The sequence below is a fragment of the Camelus bactrianus genome, chromosome 15 (genome assembly GCF_048773025.1).
Source record: "Camelus bactrianus isolate YW-2024 breed Bactrian camel chromosome 15, ASM4877302v1, whole genome shotgun sequence".
NCBI lineage: Eukaryota > Metazoa > Chordata > Mammalia > Artiodactyla > Camelidae > Camelus > Camelus bactrianus.
This window is the reverse complement of record NC_133553.1, coordinates 23,106,679-23,128,206: the sequence shown is the minus strand read 5'-3', so window position 1 is coordinate 23,128,206 and position 21,528 is coordinate 23,106,679. Positions and strand designations below refer to the sequence as shown.

Below are 21,528 nucleotides of genomic sequence, written 5' to 3'. Positions count from 1 at the left end.
CCAGTGTTGAGCACACACAGGAGCATTTGCCCTGCCATTGTTAGATTTTTGGAGGAGTCGCTTCTGGGGAGAAAGTACAGTCTTCAGAGTTAGGAACTGATTCCTACTAAGTCCGCTGAGTAGAGAGGGCCACCTCTGAGACAAGAACGTTGGGCCTTGGAGGTGCTGGCTGCCAAGTGATGCTCTTTTGAGCCTTTTGCTCTTGGGCGCCTGGTTTGAATGGGCTGGAGAAAGGGGTGCGGCTGGACCTGCTCTCGCTCGTTCTTTTCCCATTCTTTTTTCTCATTTCCTTTTTTTCTCATCCCTCTCAACATCTTTTTTTCCTCTTATCAACCACCCTTTTCTCTCTCCTTCTATCCCTACCTTCCTTTTCTCTTGCTAATTTCTTTTCATCAAGATCCACCCAATGAAAATTAAGTTGTTACATGCAAGACACCGCTTAAGAGATTCAAGCGTTTCTCCTGAGATAATTAAGAGAAGAGACTGTGGAGTTTCAAGGATAATAAGCAAGATGATGTGTGTCATTTGGAGTTTTTGAAGATGGACGTGCGGGGGTAGAACAAACAGAAGAGGAAAAGGACGGGAGAGAGTCTGGGATTTTATGGATGAGACTCTTTCCTCAAGTGGCTCCTTTCCAGAGTTTCTTTATGCTTGTTCTCTGCCCTTTTCTGTTTCACACTTCCTGTTGGCCTACGGTCTTTCTCTTTCCCTCTCTGATTCTTTTAACACAAGCACACGCGTACACTGTGGGATGGGGCCCCTCTGTGCTCCGGAAGACCTCATGACCGACTGGTAGTAGCAGCATCAGCGTGTCTGTCTTCCAGAGCTGGGCTCAGGCCGTGAGGCCCCAGAGTGACCGTGGCATGAAGAGGTGGGCCTCCGCGCCCTGCTGCTGGGGGCTCAGGCAGCCGCGGGCGGAGGCTGGTTCTCCTGCCGCCTCTGTCTTCTTGTGAGGGGGGAACCAGAGCATCTGTTTTAGAAAGCATTGGGCTTTTATTGTTTAACCTGAGTCTGATTATCTTTGAGTTCTATAACTTGCTGTCTGTTATTATCAGGTGTTTAACGTGTGTTTTGCTTTGGTTAATTACACTTGCAGTGTTCTGAGGACAAGTATGTGACAAGCGCCTACCAGTGGATGGTTCCCTTTCTGCATCGTTGTGAGAAGCAGTCTCCCGGCGCGGCTAATGCGCTCTTAAAAGAGTATTTAGTAACTTTAGCCAAAGCGGATTTGAAATTTCCCCTGAAGATATTTCAGCATTCCAAGCCTGATGTAAGTAGAAACTTTAACTTCTTAAAAATCTCTGTACTTTTTCCCCTACAAAATCAGGTTTTATTTCTCAATTTTTTAGTAATAGGCTTTGCAAGTAATTTCCCTTTAAACAGAAAAAGAAATAGTTGTCATTTTATTCTTTAAAAATGTTTCAGCAGTTGAGTCCAAAAATTTTTGGGAAATTCATAAGATTATGTTTATCTTATTGATTTACTCCAAAGTCTGTTCACTCTACTATATTATGGAAAAGGCAGTATCAGAAAGACTAATAGTTGTAAGGTATTGAGTTCTTACTAAGGGCAGGTGCTTTACAAGTATTAAATCATTTAATCCTTATAACAATCCTCTGAGGTAGATATTTTTATAACATTAATATTAATAGAAAAGGAAAATCGTGATATGGAGTGGCCAGGCAATTGGCCAGGGTCATAGTGAGGAGTGGAACTTGGGTTCAAATATAGATTTTCTAATTTCCTAGCTGTGCTCTTAACCATATGCTTTACCATAACCCCAATAGGAGAAGAAAAGGTTTTTGCCATTGAGGGCCTTCAAAATATTTATTAAAATCTTTAAGATCTCATAAGATCCTGTAATTACTCTTTTAAAAATATTTCTATTACTGATTTATTTATTTATTATTACTGTTTTTAACAGAGGTATTGGCAGTTGAACCCAGTACTTTGTGCATGCTAAGCACGTGCTCCATCACTGAGTTATGCCCACCGCACTCTTGTAATTATTCTTAATGATGCTTCTATGTGCTTAAGACTGATCTATCTATATTTCTATAGGGTTTAAATAGTTGTTCAGATTTGCTGGAGGTAAGTCATTTGTTATGTGCAGCCTACTTTTGCAATGTCCGTGACCTCTTAATTTAGCCACAAATCAATGCTGTTTCAAGGGATAGTGGCTCCCTTTTCATTGACTCAAGCAGGTGGTGTAATTACTCGAAGCACTGACTTTGTAGTGAGATTTAAAGTGTTAGGTTGGGGTTCGTGCAGGAGCCATTGAAGGCCCCTCCCAGTCCTAAATTCTAACTGAATGTACTTCTCGTACTGCCTTTGTTAGCAATCTGAAGTCCTCAAAGCTATACGGTTGTGGACCAGAATAATCAAGATAAGAAGGAAAACATTGCTTAGTTAACCTCACACATTCTTTGGTTTCTGAAAGGGTTGTCTGTTGGAAATCTCTCTGTTCGTTGGCTGTTTAGAGTTCTCCATCTTCTCATAAGCAGTTTCCACTTAGTATTCTGAGTTTAAACGTGGCATGGTTTACTGTGAACCGAGGGTGGGTTGCTTATGGCAACCTGTGTGAGAAGCAGGATGGATGGACTATGAATGTTTTATGAGGAAGAAGGAAATGACTTCAGATTCTTTCCAGTAATCTTGTTTGTGATTCTTCTTCCTTACAGAGTCTTGTAAGTCCTTTGTATGTAGTCAGCTTTTTGTTGTTTTTACTCGGCAATTTTGCATGTGCCTTTTGAATAAAACATACAGCCATTTGCCTTTGTTGAAATATGTCAACATCGGGGCAGAGAACAACCGTGTTGCTGGGCTCCTCTATTCCAGTCCCACCTATTTCTCTCCATGTTATCTTTCCGCAGCACAGTTTTGATCATTTCATGATCTATGGAGAATCTCTGGTGGCCTACCATTGCCTGCAGGCCACCAGAGATTCTCCATAGATCATGACATGAAATGGTGGGCTCTCCAGAGTGGCTTGGAAGGTTCTCTGCCATCTGTTTCTAGTCTCTGTCTTCAGCCTCATTCCCCTCCATGAATGCACTAGTCCACTCCCACTAACTCCTCACCTCTTCGCCCTGTCAGGTTCTTTCATGCCTCTTTGTGTTCTTCTAGGCTATTTCATTTGTTTGGGATGGTCAGGCCCCTTTCCTCATTTAACAAATACCTACCCATCCTTCAAGATCCTGCTCTCCAGGAATTTTATGACGTGTTTTTAAAGTCTGGTAAGGGTAGTCATCCTCTGTAGTATTTTTTTCCCCAGTTTTTTTAAAGTTGTTTTTGTATATTTGTGTTTCTGTCTGAATTTTAGTATAGTGTTAAAGTCACTCTATTCAAGAATAGGGGAAATCATTCTGTTTGCTCATATCTTTCTCAGTGTCTTTCAGGAGTGTTTAAAATTTTTCCTCATAGAGGTTTTGCACATTTCTTGTTAATTTATTACAAAGCACTTGATTTTCTCTGTTTATATTACAAATTGAGTTTTCTTTACCCTCATTTCCTCTGTTTATTGTTTGTGTTCATGAAAGTTACTAATTTTGTATTCAGCTACTTCTCTGATTTTTTTTGTTGCTTGATTCTCCAGGGTTTTCCAGGTATTCTATCTTGACGTCTATTGTTCTTTTTCTTGTTGTCTAGAAGTACATAATTTTAAGACTTTGTTTAAAAAATTATGACTTTCTTACATTTTAGCTTGCTCTGCAATATGGGAGGTAATTTGCTGCCCGTGGTGGGGAAAACTTACTGTCTTCTTAGAAAGTCCTAGGTGGGCTCTCTTACATTAACTTGAGGTAGAGCAAATGTGATGGTTTAATAATGACTGCTGAGTTACAGGCACAGGAATGATGGAAATAAAGAGAAGTGTCTTACACTATATAAACTTAGACATCTTGTAGAGACTCTAATAAGACAACAATGAAAACGGTCTTAAATGTGAGCCTTATGATTCATGTACACAGTAGATTGTATTAAGAAAGGTATGCTGAGTGGCACCGGAAGCAGAGAAAAAGGTTCCTAAGGAGAACAGAGAGGAAACAGGATTCATGTACGAGAGTAGTATGACGATACTGCATCCTGTTGATTCTTATTTTGTAGGTTTTAGAGACTAAGGTTTTAAGACCAAGTGCCTGGAGAAGACATTCCAGGTAGGAGTAGAATAAGACAAGGAGACGTAATCAGACTAATAGCATATTTAGATAAAGGCAAGTAATTCAACTTGAGTGAACTAAAACTTTGAGTGGGAAGGTTCATAGGACCAGGAAAGTGGGTCGGCACCGGGCCACCCAGGAGCTTGAGTGGAAGGCGCAAAGATGACTCTTGATCTTTCAAGGTGAAGGTCTGCTGAAGGGTTTGCAACCCAGGGTTTTGAACATACCTGATCAAATGTGGGCTCTGGAACATTTAACTCTCAAGCGACACATTAATGTCTCAGGGAGGAAAAGACAGGAGGCAGGAAGATGGAGGAAAACATCAAGGACTCTGGCTTCATTTTCAGCTGGTTTCACAAGTTGTTCCTTGGCTGAAACTGGTTTCAGTTTTTTCATCTTCTCCAGATGCTCTCTCACCATGTATGAGTTGTTTACTACCCTACTTTTCTCAGTCTCTCGCCCTCCTCTGCACGTGAAGCTCTTCTCCAGGGTGATGAGAGCCTACGCTTAGCTTCAGCTCCAGAGCCAGTCACCCGCGATCCAGTGCTGGCTTGACCGTGACCAGCTCTGGGACTCGAGCCAGTTGTTTGTCGTCCCGGTGCCTTGATTGTCCCTTTATGTAAAATAAGTGATACCAGTGCTGACCTCACAGTGTTGTTTCGAGGGTTTATGAATTAATGCATGTAAAATGCTTAGAAATAGTACCTGGCACACAATAAGAAAATGGGAAAAGTTAGCTAGTTCCATTAATTTTTTACTAATATTTACTTTTATTGTGCCCTGTCTGTCCCTATTTCACCAGCTTGTCATTTTGCGACCTTGGATAACTAACTCTTTGTCAAGTGCTGTTGTTAAATTAATGATATATTTCTTTTTTTAATACCTTGAAGACATATATGTATATAACTCCTTTAACCCCACTATGTTAGAAAACCTTTCTTCCCTGGTAACCTTGAATGTTTATTTCCGTCCATTTTTTTCTTTTCATCCACCGATGTGATTTTTTTTTTTTTTTTTTTACTAAGAAACTGACTTTTCTTGGCAGCTTCTCTCCATCACTTTCCGATCTGTTTTGTGAGTTTCCACTAAAATGTTGTAGATCTTTATTATGGAAATTAAACGTATTTTGTTGTTGAAAAGGGCTTAAAGAAAATAGTTTCAAACTTCCATTTTAGGTTTTATGGTGATAATACAAGCATTCTACATGTATTAATTTATTTCATCCTCACAACAATTCTATTAGGAAGATGTTAATATCCCAGTTTTATAGATGAGAAAAACAAGGCTCAAATCTGTTACTTTTGTATCTCAGAAAATACTCTTAAGAATGGGAATCTGTGGCTTGCAAGGTGAAGGTGACCCAGCATAGCACCTTTCTGCATCAGAAATACGGAGTATGTTCTGTGATATCCATGTTATTACATCACAGTGTGACTTCTTTCAAATAAGATGTCAGTGCTGTTTAGTTAAATGACTAATGTATAATGCATACTGAAAAATAGCAGGTTTGAACATCTCTGAATATTAGTTAAGGAATTTTAAATATTTTTTGTGATTGAAACACATAAAATTTGGCTTTAGGGTTAGAAATGTTTTTTAATGACTTTCCTTTTTAATTCACTGTTTCTTCTATCTGCTTTATCTTGAATGGGTCATAAATTGAAGATTCTGTTTTCAACAGATGCAGAGCTTTTGGGCACAAATTATCTTTTCTAGCTATTCTGTAATTAAAATTCAATTTCATTTAGAATTATTAAAGACCCCAAAAGTCTGAAAGCTAAAGAAAAACCAAGATTTGTTTCTGCAGCTGATTAATTGCACCATTTAATATTCTATTGACAGTAGTACTGGGATATGGAAAAACTGACTGTAAATCCATTGACGTTTAGTACAGCATGCTTTATATTCTCTAGTTGCAGCAAAAAATCATTCCTGATCAGGACCAACTGATGGCAGTAGCACTAGATTGCATCTATAACTGTGAACGAAATGACCAACTCTCTCTTTGCTATGACATCTTAGAATGTCTGCCCCAAAGAGGATACGGGTAAGAACCCACAGTACATTGATTTTATGGTTGTGTCTTTTTACTCTAACAGTTAAAATGAAAATGTTGCTTCCCTGAATGTTCATTGTAGAGACTTTTGGGAATATAAAAAAAATAAAGAAGAGAATGAAATCATCTTGCAAACCTGTTGCCTAGGGGTGAACTTCTGTTTTTCTAACAGTATATGGGAAGTAACTGTAATTTTGTCAACCTTGATAATTAATTATCCATTAAAACACAAAAATGCCACTGCCACCACAAAAAAAAGTAGTTCCTTAAGTGGATAGTTAGTGATACCTCTTTGTGGGAAGTTGTGTTTCTAATTAAGCATTTTTTCACATTTGTGGACTAGTATATTTATTTCTTCTATGAATTGTTTTTGGCCCTTACCTAGAGTAAAACTTTTAAGTAGTAATGTATGAATATACATAACTTAGTTTTTTCTTTCCATTGTATTGAGATATAATTAACATATAACACTGTATAAGTTTAAGGTTTATAACAATGACTTGGCTTATATACATTGTGAAATGATTAGCACAATAAGTTTAGTTAAAAAGCATCATCACTTACAGATACAAAAAAAAACCCTTGTGTTTTTTCCTTCTGATAAGAACTTTTAGGATTTATTCTCCTAGCAGCTTTCAAATATAACATACAAAAGTGTTAACTATAGTCCTCATGTTGTACATTACATCCCAGTACTTATTTATCTTATAACTGGAAGTTTGTGCCTTCTGACCACCTTCATTCAGTTCCTCACCTCCCACTTCTGGTTACCACAAATCTGATCTCTCTTTCTGTGATTCTTTTTTTAAGATTCTGCATATAAGTGAAATCATAGAGTGTTTGTCTTTCTCTGTCTGACATATTTCACTTAGCATAAAGCCCTCAAGGTTCATCCATGTTATCATAAATGGTGAGACTTCCTTCTTATTTATGGCTGAATACTATTCCTGTGTCTGTCTGTGAGTGTGTCTGTGTGAGTTATCAACATTTTCTTTATCCACTTCATCCTTTGATGGACACTTAGATTGAGTCTGTGTCTTGGCTATTATAAATAGTGATGCAGTGAACATGGGGTGCAGATAGCTCTTTGACATAGTGATTTTGTTTTCTTCAGGTATGTCCCCAGAAGTAGAATTGCCGAATCATGTGGTGGTTCTATTTTTAATTTTTTGAGGAATGCATATACAAAATTTTTAACTGGGCTTATGTTTAAATAGAAATTTATGTAACATTCTTTTGGATCATTTAGTTATATGCAAATCAGATTTATATTTTCTCTTTTGAAGTCACACAACAATCATTCCTTTAATCTCTCTTCTAACATGTAGTACATATTATAAATTTGATATTTGGAGAAGTTAGTAAGAGTACATGAAAGAACACTGAATGAACATTTAGTGCACCTGTTTCTAAGCCTTTGTGACTTCTTCTGAGTCACTTAACTTCTCTGGTCATTCGTTTTCTCATTTACAAAATCAGGTATTTAGACAAGAAGTCCTCATGCTCTGTTTTCTCATTTTCTTTGCTCTTTATTTTTCTGCTGTCCCTGTCTTCTTTTCCCCGTCTCTCTCTTCCTTCCAAGGAAATTTTTATTTTTTTTGTGAAATGAATGCTAGAAGTCACTAATTTTGCAACCCAGTGTGAAATCATTTTTTTCATGTAGTCATTAGTGGTACAGAAATCAGGTGAAAAATTGATGGGAAAAGGATAAGGCTGAAATTTTCCCTAGTCAGCATAATATTGTTATATATTAAGTAAAAGGGAAACTTTTTTTTTCTAACTTAGTGAGTTTGGTATTTTAGGTAAAGAGCTACTACTAAAACTTAATTTTAATTCTTTTTTCTTAATCCTTTAGTCATAAAACAGAGGTAACCACAGCCCTGCATGACATGGTAGACCAGCTGGAACACATTCTCAGGTGAGAAAAATGACAATCTGTTGGTTCTATGCTGATTAAGGGGGTCTGCCCAAGAAATGTTACCTTAAATACGCCCAGTAGCCATTTCCAGTTTGACCTCATATTTGTTTGACTATCTTAGGGGGGAGTTTTCTTAATAATGAAGTAATACCAGCTTATTTTAGCAGAGTGCTGCAGCAATAAGGACATGGACTTTGAGGACCAGTAGACCTGTGTTCAAATCTAGGTGTTGTCACTTATTAGCTGAGCCTAGGATTTTCTTATCTATAATATCTAGCTCATGAGATTGTGGAATTAATATTAGATGAAGCATTTAAAGTGCCTTACACATAGTAGGTAAATAAGAAATATTAGTTCCTGCAGCAGTTATTACAATATCAGCAAACAATGTTATACCCTTAACTTTCCTTTTTTGGGTACAGGACACTTGACTGAATGTCTGGATTATATTGGTAACTCTATCAATATTCTTTACTGTGAAAATGAAACATTAAACTGTCCCTTTGGGAGACTGAAAACTTCTGATTTGCTGTTCAGACAGTCTGATATTGTTTACCAGTATTCTATTTTACATGTTTACGTAATGTACTTTTGTGTAATTTTTAAGCATTTGCATTAAAAATAAAATTTTAGTAATAATAAATTTTGTTCTTCCAATATATAATTACAGAAATTATAGGCAATGACATCACTTGATAGTGGTAATGTGTATAGTGAAGTATAAGATTTGGAATCTACTAATTAGGTGTCTCTCTCTTCCCCCAAGCCTCTCTGAAAAATAAGCATAGTTTGACCAAAGCTTAATGGATTAAGTCAATATAGATTCATTTCTTACAAATCTGCGTGGCTACCTTTGTTTCCCTAATAAAGTTAAAAAGAGCTTTGTCAAAGAGAGAGTATGATAAACATCATTTATTTCATAAACATTATTATTTCATAATAAACATCATTTATTTCACTGAATGCTCCTGGGTATAACCATGGGTGTTTTGATAGTCAAATTATGCTCTTAATACCTCAAGAAAGTGGTAACACCGTATAGGTTTCTGGATGATACTGAAATCTTTCACTGTTCAGCTTGATTTACTCACCTCTTAAAAGGAAAACTTTTTATTCCTGTTCTACCTCATAGCCATTAATAGTTGGTAAATGTTTCAGTTGTACATATTGTCAGGTGACATGACCCATGAAGCGTATCTTTGTGAAGAGTTACTGAATTCTGTCTGGCTTCTTTTTAAGCCCAGTGGTGGTTAATTCATAAGTGTGAGACAAGGTATATATACAATGCTGATGATTATGGAATGGGATATCTCAAGAAGATTCATATGAGAACAAGAATCTTGTTTGTTTATGGAATGGGTGGATTCTTAAGGGAAATTGAGCCTTATGGTGTTTCTGTGGTTCTCCAACTGTAAAATTCTTTGCTTATTGCTCTTCTAGCAACCTTGCCTGTAATAAAATACTCACTAGGGTTGTTAAAGAGTTAAAGCTGGGTATTGCAATAATAGATTGGCTTGTTTTGCTGACTTGATGCTTTTATAGTACAGGAAAATTGTAAAAAAGATTTTGAAATAAGGATATACCAGGCTTTTTAAAAAATATATTGACTTTAAAAAATGTATTACCTTATATTGTAGTAAAAGTCAGTAGGGGTAATAAGATTTGATACATAACTATTAGGGTTTTTTTTTTTTGCTGAGAATTAATATAATACATAAAATTGGGTCATTTCATGTGCTACTTTTTTTTTTAATACTTAACATCTAAGTGCTACTTATATGTTTAAAATTATTAGAGTTTTTTGTGTGGTAGCAAGACTTCTTTAAAAATTCTTCATTCACTTAACAGTGTGTCAGAGATTTTGGAGAAACATGGACTTGAGAAACCAATTTCATTTGTTAAAAATACTCAGTCTAGCTCAGAAGAGGCACGCAAGCTGATGGTTAGATTGACCAGGCACACCGGTCGGAAGTAAGTAATAAACAAAATTAATTGATAATTGTATATGACTAAAAATAAGTACTGCTCTTTTTTTTTTTTAACTTTGGGTTATAGTTGACCAACAATAAATTGCACATATGGAAAGTATAGAAGTATCTGGTAAGTTACGGTATGTGTGTATGCCCATGAAGCCATCACCTCATTCAGGATAATGAACATATCCATCACCCCTAAAAACTCTCTTTTACTCATTTATAATCCCGTCCCCCCTTCTGCTTCTCCTCACCACATGCCCAGCCGCTCCTCCGGCTGCCAGTGATTTATTTTCTGTACCCGTGTACTGCTTTGAATTTCCTAGAATTTTATGTAAATGGAGTCACACAAGTTTGTTTCGCTTCTTTCACTCCGCATGGTTATTTTGTGATTCATCCATGCTGTGTCATGGATCAAAAGTTTATTCCATTTGTTTGCCGACTACTATTCCATTGATGGGTTCGTTTCATTTTGTTTATTCACTTGTTGATGGACATTTGCTTTTGAGTTTTGGCTTTTACAAATATAGGTGCTATAAATAGTCATGTACATTTGAATCTTTGTTGAAAATCAATTTTCCATATAACGGAGGCCTATTTTGGGGTCCTATATCTATTTGTCTGTCTTTCCTTTAACAATCATACTGTATTAATTATAGTAGATTTATATAAGTCTTAAAACTCTCTCCTTGTCTCTCTTTTGACAGTTCACTATAGTTGGTGATTTGTATGCCTTATATTCCCTGAGAAATCATAAGTTTATCTAGGGAAAGTGTTACTGTCACCACGCATCTAATTTGGAACCTCACATATCAGTGGCCTTCTCTCAGTAATTATTAAATGAATAATTTAGAAAGTTTGACAGTGTAAGTCTTAAACTTCCTTTACAACTATAAATGAATGGTCAGTATTTCCCATCACATTGGCTCTCCTCTAGGACCTGCTCTCCAGCTGTTGCTGCTGCATTGCCTGCTGGCTCTCCATTGAATCCCTCAGATACTTCTGCAGTCCTTGAAGTTAATTTCTGCTTGTGACTTTCTACTTACTATGACTGTATCAGAGAATATGGCCTCTTTTTTCAAAGTAGCCAACTTGAAATGAATCTTAATTATTTCATATACACTACCATGGCTTGGCCTTCAGCACCTTTAGAATATTCTTATGCATATTCTAAATGGTGACAGATTTCATTGAATCTGTCACAAATCAGGTTTTACCACCTTGAGTGCAAGACTGTTTTTCCCAGGAAAATCCACCTCCATTCCAAAGCTGTAACTAATACTTCATGTTCGTATTCAAGTATTTCTCTGATAATTTGCAAACCTCTTGTATAGTGCCTCCAAGTTCTACTTTTGGTTCTTATTTACTGAATATATTCTGAAAAGGCCACTGGAAATAATGTCTTATAATTTATTTTAATTAGAACCTGTACTTACAGCTAACCATGTGTGAGAAAACATTAATACCATCTGTCCCAGTGTTGCTGGCTTCCAGAACAGCTGGGCTGGGAGAACTTGAATTTAGCTAGACAATGCCCAGGTCTAATTTTATGAAGCTGGTGCAAGATGAACACTCATTTCGTCAAACATTTTGCTGCTTACCTGCCTGCGATTCAAATTTGACAGAGCCCTTCAGGTCTTTGAAGCCCACCCAAGGAGTTCGCATGGTCTAACTAGTGGAGACATATCAGGGATTATCCTGGACGACTTGCAAATATGTCAGTTTGTTTTGTATGTTCGTATGCTGGGGGAAAAATGTGTTCTCTTAAGCTTTTTTTGCATATGGAACAGAAATAATTGCCCATCTTGCATAACAAATATAAAATGCTGTAAGCAAATGAAACATATGGTTATTAGAAATTTTAGGTGAAAAAATTCCTGAAGACTAGAGTTTTTACAGGAATGATCCCCCAATACATACTTTTTCCATAGCAATGCTGTTAAACACAGTCTATTTGCCCTTAATGCGTAAGAAAGAAAAAGATGTATGGAGAAGAGACATCCAGTTGGTATTTGACACACACAAAACAGAACAAAACCTACCCTTTTCAAACAATGAGATTCATGATTATGTAGAACTTCAAGACTAGAAAATAAACATGTGATGGTTCCAAACTTCACATATATATTCAAGAAAGATGAACTTTGGAGAGAGGTAGAGAGGATTACAGCATTTTCTCCCTCCTGCTAGACAATATTTAGTGATTATGTGTGTGACTACAGGAAAACAAACAAAATCTGTTTGTAACTTTCAGATTCATTCCTTCACTTTTATTGAATACTGTTTTATACCAGAAAAATATGAGGAGTGTCTTTTCATACATTCTAGTTTAAATTAATCCTCACAATATACAAAAAGGGAATCTAAAGTTAAAGGAAATTAAGAAATTTATTCAAATCCATACAGGTAATTGAGCTTGTTTTTATACTTAGGAAAAATCTTGCTTCAGTGCCTGTATTTTATCAAAGTTAATCTCATCCATTCTTTACCACTCTCTCAAATGGGCTCTAAGTGAGAAAACTGAAATTCAGGCTTATTAAATCCTCACAATCCCACAGCTGATACGTGACTGACTGTGACATTGTTGACAAAACCCTTTCCCCTGCTGCAGGAGACCCCGACCCATTAATTCTCTAACTCTGTAACTCTGGATACTGACATGAAATGGTATTTGATTGTGGGCCTCACTGCTTGATCCCTGATTGGTAAATTGCTTCTGACCTGAAAGAACTGTAAATGAGCTAGAAAACCTGATAGATGCTTTGTACTTGGGGTTTTCCTGTGTGTGGTCACTGCCATGTCCTTGAGGGGACCCTGAAAGCCATGCCTGTGAAATTGTTACAGAAGATACTGGCTTTTGTGGGGCATGGCGCTTCTTCCTAAGCCAGATAGGAACGGCAGCTACCCTGCAGGGCTCTCTGTTGTTGCCCCTGGACTGTCACCTGGGCGGAAGAGAACCCCTGCAGCGCTCCGTCTGATGCTGGATGCCCTGTGGACCCCTGCAAGGGCTCCCACTGAGAGCAACTATCGAGGCTGCCCTGGGGGCGAGCTGCTGTGACTTCTGCCCTCACTCAGCCAGGTGTGGCATCTGGTTGCCTTCTGGGTCTGCATGTGTGGTTGAGGTTAAGAAGATGCCCTGATGGTGACTGCAGAGCGATGAAGATGGGATCTGAAGCGGATTATCCTGTCTCCAGGTGCTTTTTCTGCTGTGTCACAGCTGCTTTATCTAACCGTGCTTCATTTTACCTGAGAAACTCACAGCTTGTTTCCCTTTTGTTACTGTTGAATGCTATTCCATTGCGTCTAGGCAGCCTAGGACAGAGCAGCTCTGGAGCATCTCTGGCGTTGATGCGTCGCTGCCCAGCCTTTCCCTCCATCTTTAATCAAAGTGTTTTCCTGGAGATTCAAGTGAGATGCATTCCTATTGACCATTTGGGAGCCGTGTTGGCGTACAGAATGGTGGCACTGATTTTTTTGCTTTTGGCCAATTGAAGAGAGAAGTTTCATGAATTACTTTCTTTTTTCTTTTCTCTTTTGTTTTCCCCAGGCAGCCTCCTGTCGGTGAGTCTCACTGGAGAATGTTGCTGCAAGACATGTTAACTATGCAGCAGAATGTTTACACGTGTCTAGATGCTGACGCTTGCTATGAGGTAACTCTCCGTATGTAAATTATTTCCTTTTAATTTAGAAATTTTGGTCGTTACAGTTTGTTTATTGGACACAAAGATGATGACTGTAAGCTTCACTCTAAGTAACAGTACTGAGTTATCGAATAATAGCTGGTAATTGAGTAGTGCTTTACAGTTGGAGCGCTTTCATACCTAACTTCCTATCTTCTCTCTCTGTCCATTTCAACACCATCTATTTAGATTTATTTAGCGGGTTAATTCTCAGCTGGAAAACTCCAAATCGTACTTGACTCTTTCTAATCTGTCCTGTCTTCATCTCATAAATTACAGTATTGTCCACACTTGTCTCCTTACTTCCATATCTCTTTCTTTCTTAAGCTGACAGAGTATTCTTCTGAAACAGACCTTTTCGTGACACTTCCCCTTTTAAAATGCACTGCTTCTTCCATATCTACAGTCAGAAACTATCCATCCTTCTTAGCATGACGTTGAAAGCCACAGCAGATTGCAGCTACCCTGTGCATTCTCCACCCTGTGCTTCTGTGGTGCCAGGTCTGCCTTGAGTCCCTCCACTGACGATGCTGTTTCCTGTTTCTGTGACTTTGTGCACATTCCCTTTGCCTGGAATATGTTCCTCTTTTTTAATTTGAAAATTGCTGATAATTTTTAGGATTCAGCTCACTCATTATGCCCTCTAGGATGCCTTCATTTGTCCTTTTATATAACCTGTCTTTATTATAGCCTTGCTTTCAAATGCAGTGACTTGTCTGTTTCTATGTGTGTTTCTTCCCCGTGGTCATGAGCTCCTAGGTAGGCATCACCATACCATGCGTATTAGAGTGTCTGGAACACAAAGGATACTTAAGAATGGTCAGTCTACTAGGAGTGTAACCCAGGGGGATTTAATCCTTACTTTGGAAGGTATGTGTGTTACCACCAAATCATTCATGGTTTGTGTGGAAAAAATGATTCAGCTAACCCATTTTTAATGAGATACGGTTTTAAAGAGGACTCCCATTTGATAAGCCAGATAAGCCAGACCAAAATTACATAGACGCTTTCTTGTGTTGCTCTGCTCTGACATTGCAAAGCACAACCCCTGATAAAATGAGAGTTATAAAATGGGTCTCTGTGAAACTGATTGGTATTTTAATTCAAGCTGATTTTAACAAAAGAGCACTAATACAGGCTTTTGAGAAATGAATGATTTTATATTTGAACTTCAAGTTTTTAAATGCTTGATGTGTGTAAAGTTTATTTTGATGATTACAATCTCAGACCACGTACAACTGCCAGTAACTTACCCTTTGAAAACCTGAAATTCAGTTACAGGAGAAAATAATCTATATGCACTGGGGTCCAAAATCTTACTGTCATCAGTATGCCTGAAATCGTGTTTTAAAGTAGGAATAGCATTATTTCCTGGTATTTCCTGATGCTGATTTAAAAATTGACACTAAGTATATTACACTTGAACTGGCTCCTGTGTAATCTGTCGTAACAACTCGATGTGCTGCATTGTTCGTGTTACATTTTAGCACCTTGGTACCAGGCTTTGATATTTTAATGACTTTGGCCTATTTGTCTCTCTCCTTTGAGAAAACGTTTGAAATCATATTAAAAGTCTTGAAACAGTTCTAGAAGAAGATAATGTAGATTTGGCAAACTTAAACATTTTAAAATGTTTTAGTGCCATTTCAGTCATGCTGTATTGTCTTACTGACTTGTGGCTGCCGTATTAGGTTTTGCTGTCCTTGGAAAACAGTTTGAAATCTCATTGGCACAATTTTGATAAAGTTGAAGACTTCTGTGTAGCCTGTAGGGCAGAAATCTATATTGTTTATTTTAGCAAAATTTTAAAATATTGGAGTGACTGAATTATTTTGACTCTTTATGGCTTACTAAACCCAAAGAATAGAGAAAGTGTTATATCTAAGTCATTTTGGTCACTTGGAGGAAACTGTTTTCACCTGTCAGTCTAAGTGATTAAGGTTACTTATTGACAATTTGCTTTCTGTCACAATATGTATCTTATAGTGAATACTTTGTAGATATCAGTAATTTTATCCTTATCAGTCATTTTAGTAAAGGCCTGTCTAAAAATCCCTTCTCCAGAAGCCTAGAAACAAATGAAAATAAGGAGGTCCTAGGAAAGTTGGGTAGTTTTCTTAATTACAAGGAGACTTTTACTTCTCTGTGAAATCTTTTCATCTCTTGCTTTTGTTTCTATGCTAAGCTTATCTCACAGTGGCCTGATAGGAAAGAGCATCCTTGGGGAAGTTCTTGTACTAATTACATATTGACGTCATTAGTATGGGTTTAAAGGGATCTCTTTATGACTTTCTGGAGTAAGTAAGTAATCTCAGTTGTAGAATAAATTTTATGTTCTTTGATCTGTTAGTTGCTTTATAGAGTAATAGGACATTTGCATGAATACCTGTCATCAGTGGCTTTTGTTTTATTTAAATAGGTTTTAATTTGCTGGTTGGGAAAAAAAACTGTTATGGTATATTGTAATTTTAATGACTAAGTTTAACATTTGTAGCTTGGGTGTTTAGTTTGTGAGAACGACTTCATGTGCTTTAAGTAGTCATTATGTGTACCATATTCAAAGATTTTCTTTTAAAAAATTGAAATGTTATAAATAGGTTAATCAGAGTGGGCCCTGTTGAGTTTGGGACAGTATGTCTAATGGATCTCATTTTTAATGAGAATAAACTTTATTTTCTCAAGTATTCTTTGTAACTTGTTAAGGTATTATGTTTAGCATTGGTTTGTTCAGTTAAATTATTTCTTCTCCCTAAAAGATGAATTTTTTTTATTGAGTTTTTTTTTTATTCACAATATTATGCGACCTCTACCTATAGGATGGATGTATTTTAATTTATTTCACTTGGATATCAGAGCCTCCATTGTGCTGAGAACCGAATCCTCCCTCAGTAAGCACTAATTCCAGTTTCTCTTTCCCCAGATATTTACAGAAAGCCTTCTGTGTTCCAGTCGCCTTGAAAATATCCACCTGGCTGGGCAGATGATGCACGGCAGTGCTTGTTCAATAAACCCACCAGCTAGCGGAGCCCAAAAAGGAAAAACCCAGTGTAGGGTCAGTTATGAGAAAAGTATCGACTTGGTTTTGGCCGCCAGCAGAGAGTACTTCAATTCTTCTACCAGCCTCTCAGACAGCTGCATGGGTCTGGCCAGGTAGAGCAAGTCTGTATTCTTCCATGAGAGGGAGAGGGGAGTCAACACACAACCTCCACGGTTGGCTTTATTCTCTACTCTACAGAATACGCTGTCGCAAGTACAGATTGACTCTGCTGGGTGAGGGACAGTCACTTACTGCTTGACTATAGAAAGAAACCTTAATTACATCATGAATCTTCATTAACTTTCTTGTGACCCTTTTTGTCTAGCCTGCTTTCCCACAGTCACTCTAGCTGATTATCTGTAAGGTTGTACTTTTCTCCTATTGGAAGAGATTCATGTGATAGCCTGCAAATTCAGGTTCTGGAAAATTTCAGCACATTAAGCGACGTCTGTATCCTTTCCACGGCTTCCGCTCTGCGTAGGGACGGGAGTCCTGATTCATTACACGATGAAGCTCAAAAGTCCTCCAGGTGGAAATTTCTGGACCATGAATTCTGCTCCTCTCCTGGCCTGTGTACAGGAAATTTGGTGTTCCTCTTTTTACTGTTGATTCTTAGGAGCTTTTTTGCATAAGGGACGTTTGCCCTGTGGTTTAACTGTGTTGCCAAGTTTTTATTATATACGATCTATCTTATTTTTCCCCTCAAATGGACTGGTAGTTGTTTTAACTCTAGCAAAACTTAAGGTAACTTTTTTCCCCCAGTGATATCTTACCACAGAAAGAATCATGTTTTCTCAAACGATGTTATTGAACTTGACAAAGTTGTTTAAAATAGTTAGTACTTTTTTTCCTTCTCTCCCAAGGGATAGTATTTCTATTTCAGATGATGAAAATATCAAATAGAATAGCCTTAGAAACTGGGAGCTATATTTGACCTAAATCTTTTTGACAGGTGTTCCCAGAGATCATTTTTAAAACTATACTTACAGTATTTCCCTTTCATTCCATTCCTTTTTCTCCCACAGTGATTCACCTTAATTTAAAAAATGTCATATGTGTGTAACATGGAACCAAACGGTGACCGTTGAGCCCAGGTGTATTTAATTGTTCACAGTTTTATTGAATTAGAAAATACCCCATCCATTCTTACTGATTAAATTATTATTTGTTAAGTAGTTTTTTTTTAATTGAGGAAGCAATACACCCACAAGATAAAATGTTCAAAAATACAGAAGGATAGATGTTGACAATGTCTCTCTCCTCATTCTAGTTGCCCCTTTTCCCTTAGCTGTTTTTAAAATCATTCTTCCAGACTCTTATTAAATGTTACCCTCTTCTTTCTTAAATCACAGATAAATCCTTACTACTTGTACAACATCTTTTCTATATCTTGTTTTATTCACTTACAGTCTACGTTGAAGGTTTTTCCACATGAGTACATATAGGTTTGTTTTATTCTTTTTTGATGATTTGACTTTTATAGAATTTATTTAATTAGTTCCTGATTGAGTCTCTTTTCTTTCATTTTGAAAAGACGGTGGTAGTGAACATCCATAATTAAGTCTGGGCATATGAGAGCCTGTCTGTAGTATAAATTCCTAGAACTGGAATTTCTGGGTTCAAAGGCAAGGACAGTTAGAATTTTGGTAGATGCCACAAGTAGGTTATATACTGTTCATACTCGAACCAATAGTAGTATATGTTAGTGCCCATCTGATGTAAATTCTAAAATTTTGCAAGAGCAAGCTAGGCCTGTGTCTGTAACTCAGTCATGTAGGTGGGTGATGGGGCCTGGATATCCTCATCTGATGGTCCATGAGTAGCATTTGTTAGGTCTTCATGGCCTGATCCTGTGTTTTCTAGTCTCATGCCCCATTGTTACACTCTACATGCACCTGGCAGAAAAATAAGATTGTCGTAACTTAAAATATTTATTAAAGTACATTTTCTCTGAATTTAAAAAAATTTGCTTTAAATACTCTGTAGGTATCACAAATTCTTACATCATCAGATCACTTTCTCCTGTGTTTATCTCAGTAATGTGTCACCAACTGCTTTTTTAATCAGAAAAATCTTGCGCAGTTTCTTAGGTGATTCTTTTTCCCTCTGAGAGCACAATTGTGACCGAATGAAGGTATTTCTGTTTTCCTTAGAGAACTAACAGGACATTATCTGCATTCCATCTATTTTTTGTTTTATTATTTGTAAGATGATTATTATCTTTGGAGTCAACAGTAAAGAGAGCATGAAACAGAGTTTCCGTACCTTGCTTTGTGCTGCGATACCATTGCGTACTCTCACTGTAACCCTGAGCAAATCACTTCACCTCTCTGAGCTTCAGGTTTTTTCTTTTTTGGCTTCCTGAAAAAGCCGATGGTGGTATTTGCCTGTCTCAGGCTTGCTGTGAGGATTAAACAAGATATCAGAAAGCCTCTAGCATATTACCTGCAATGTAGTAGGTTTTTGAGAAATATGTGTTGGATCTCATGTTATTGAATATGGAAAGGCAACTTAGCTAAACATATTTTTAAAAAAGGCAAAGTAACGTATTTTTTCTCCAGGTGCTGCTTACAGCTGATAACAGACAGGCCCGCTGCTGTTGAAGAAGAGCTCGATCTTATCCAAGCCCTGGGATGTCTTGAAGAATTTGGTGTGAAGATTCTCCCTTTGCAAGGTGAGTTTTCTACTTAAGGTGTCACATGCCCTAACTTATTTTGCATCCGTTTACTATTGTTCCTTTTTAGGTTTTTAAACCAAAGAGTACTTTTGGTCATATAATCCATTAGCAACGGGTCCCATCCTCTGTCCCATTTCCCAATATTGGTAACAGCAGTGAGGCTGTTGGATAAAAATAAAAGTAGAAATAGGGGATTACGGATGAACATTTCAGGTTTACATCAGTTTTGAATTGCAATTTATTTGTTTCAGTTGCATAGATATAGAAGTAGCTGTAACTGATAATGTTTATTTCTTTTTATGCTTAACTGTGTAATATTCCTTAATTTAATCTATATATATATATTTTTAACAAGAGGGAATGACGGGAAGTTGTTGTTGAGAGTTAAATTGCTAGCAGTATCTTAACATTGCTCATGTCCTTTTACCTAAAGGTAGAAGTTAGGCTAGTCCCACCCCAAACAAGCGTGCCGTGTTACCCGGTCACTTGTCCTTTTGTACTTTGTGCGGAGAGGGCCCTGTGCATCTCCTGGTGTCCAGATCCTTGCCTGATAAGTGGGTGGAAGGTTTTCTGTTGCTTCAAACCCTTGACCTCAGTGCCTCAAATGAAGTAGGCAGCTAGGTTATCAGAGGCATGCCTGGCTGGTTCCCATGCAATCTCTTATGTTTAGTCTTAACTCTGGACATATTTGGAATTGAGGGTGGGGGAAGTATAGCTGAGTTCCTTCCATCTCTCTGGTTTTTAATAAATTTTTACCAGAATTGCCTCTCTCTCTCTCTCTTTTTTTTAAAAACTTCTAGTTCCTTCGGACAATGGCAGCCTGATACAGGTTCCTTGGTGTCTTTGTCTTCGGTGGTGCTTTGAATCAAATGGATCTTAGGGAAGATGAGCCAGTAGAGACAGTCTCATGTTTTCATGTGGATTTCCATTGCAGTTTTACTAAAAATTAAACTTCTGTTTGTCACGCAAGTTTATTAGACTTGTAATAGGTAGTATTACTATTACCTTGAATATCACTTTTTGAAAATAATTTGTATGCGATTATAAATACCCTGCAGCATCTTAAACAAGTACATTCAAGGTGATTGGTAAATCACCAGTAAATTTTATTCAGTTGCACTGTGCATGTAATTTTTGAGCTAAAAGCTTCTTAAAACTGTGAGGACTCATTAGAGTTACTGATTTATTCTCAGATACCTTAAATCATTAACTATGTCCCCTGAGACACATATTTTTAATTGAAGTTTTCAGCCCTGAGAGAGTCGAGAGAACTATGAAACTTTTGTCTGTCTTATATCACTTTTTAGGTCCAGCCATTATAGCTTCAAGTCTTATTTTAGCTAGTTATTTATCCAAGCAGATTGAGATAGTACAAAACATAGTTTCCCAAATGCTATTGAATTTTGAAAATTACATTGTGCTCTGATTATTCTGTGGTGCTCAATTAGCAGTATTTGCAGATCAGCGGATGGGTTTCAGTATCTGCAGCCGGTCTTGAGAAAGATTTTACTTTCATGTCTTGACAGCTTTTCAGCTTGATATATTGATTTGGAGTTTTCCTGTTAGAATGTCTGTCAGAAAACCTTGTGGATGTGGGGGCGGAATATTCCTTTTGTATACTGTTGGTTGTGTTTATGCTAGATATAATTCAGGTTTATGCTACTTTTGTATCCATCAGTAATACCAGCCAAAAAAGTAACTTGGTATTCAAAGATTTATGGTCCAGGTATTTTTGTTGCAGTCAGCGTACAATAGTTCATTTTGTCACTTTGCTTTTTTTTTTTTTTTTTTTTTTTTTTGAAGCCTTCTTTGCCCACACTCCAGGAATTGCTGTTTCTCATCAGGTGAAGGCTAGTGGTACCGGATATGTTATCGTTCATGAGTTAAATGAAAACAGGATCAGAAATATCATATAAAAATGGCTCCATGTGTAGGAGTCTCCTGTGATGAGTTTCCATGTGTACACGTGTGTGCTCTCCCCTATAACTGGGGCGTTTGTGTGTGTGTAAATTATTCTTACTATTCAAATG

The 21,528-nt window shown here is 37.2% G+C and overlaps 1 protein-coding gene across 1 annotated transcript in view; it reads left to right on the top strand.

Annotated features, from left to right (window-relative positions):
- The window catches only part of NBAS (NBAS subunit of NRZ tethering complex), a 277,415-nt gene that overhangs the window by 113,205 nt on the left and 142,682 nt on the right, over window positions 1-21,528 (top strand). Inside the window, exons 25-31 of the mRNA XM_010947343.3 lie at window positions 1,097-1,270; window positions 6,071-6,204; window positions 8,069-8,131; window positions 9,980-10,102; window positions 13,652-13,754; window positions 16,705-16,934; window positions 19,383-19,495. Coding sequence (XP_010945645.2) covers window positions 1,097-1,270; window positions 6,071-6,204; window positions 8,069-8,131; window positions 9,980-10,102; window positions 13,652-13,754; window positions 16,705-16,934; window positions 19,383-19,495 — 940 coding nt within the window. The remainder of the gene's footprint in view (window positions 1-1,096; window positions 1,271-6,070; window positions 6,205-8,068; window positions 8,132-9,979; window positions 10,103-13,651; window positions 13,755-16,704; window positions 16,935-19,382; window positions 19,496-21,528) is intronic.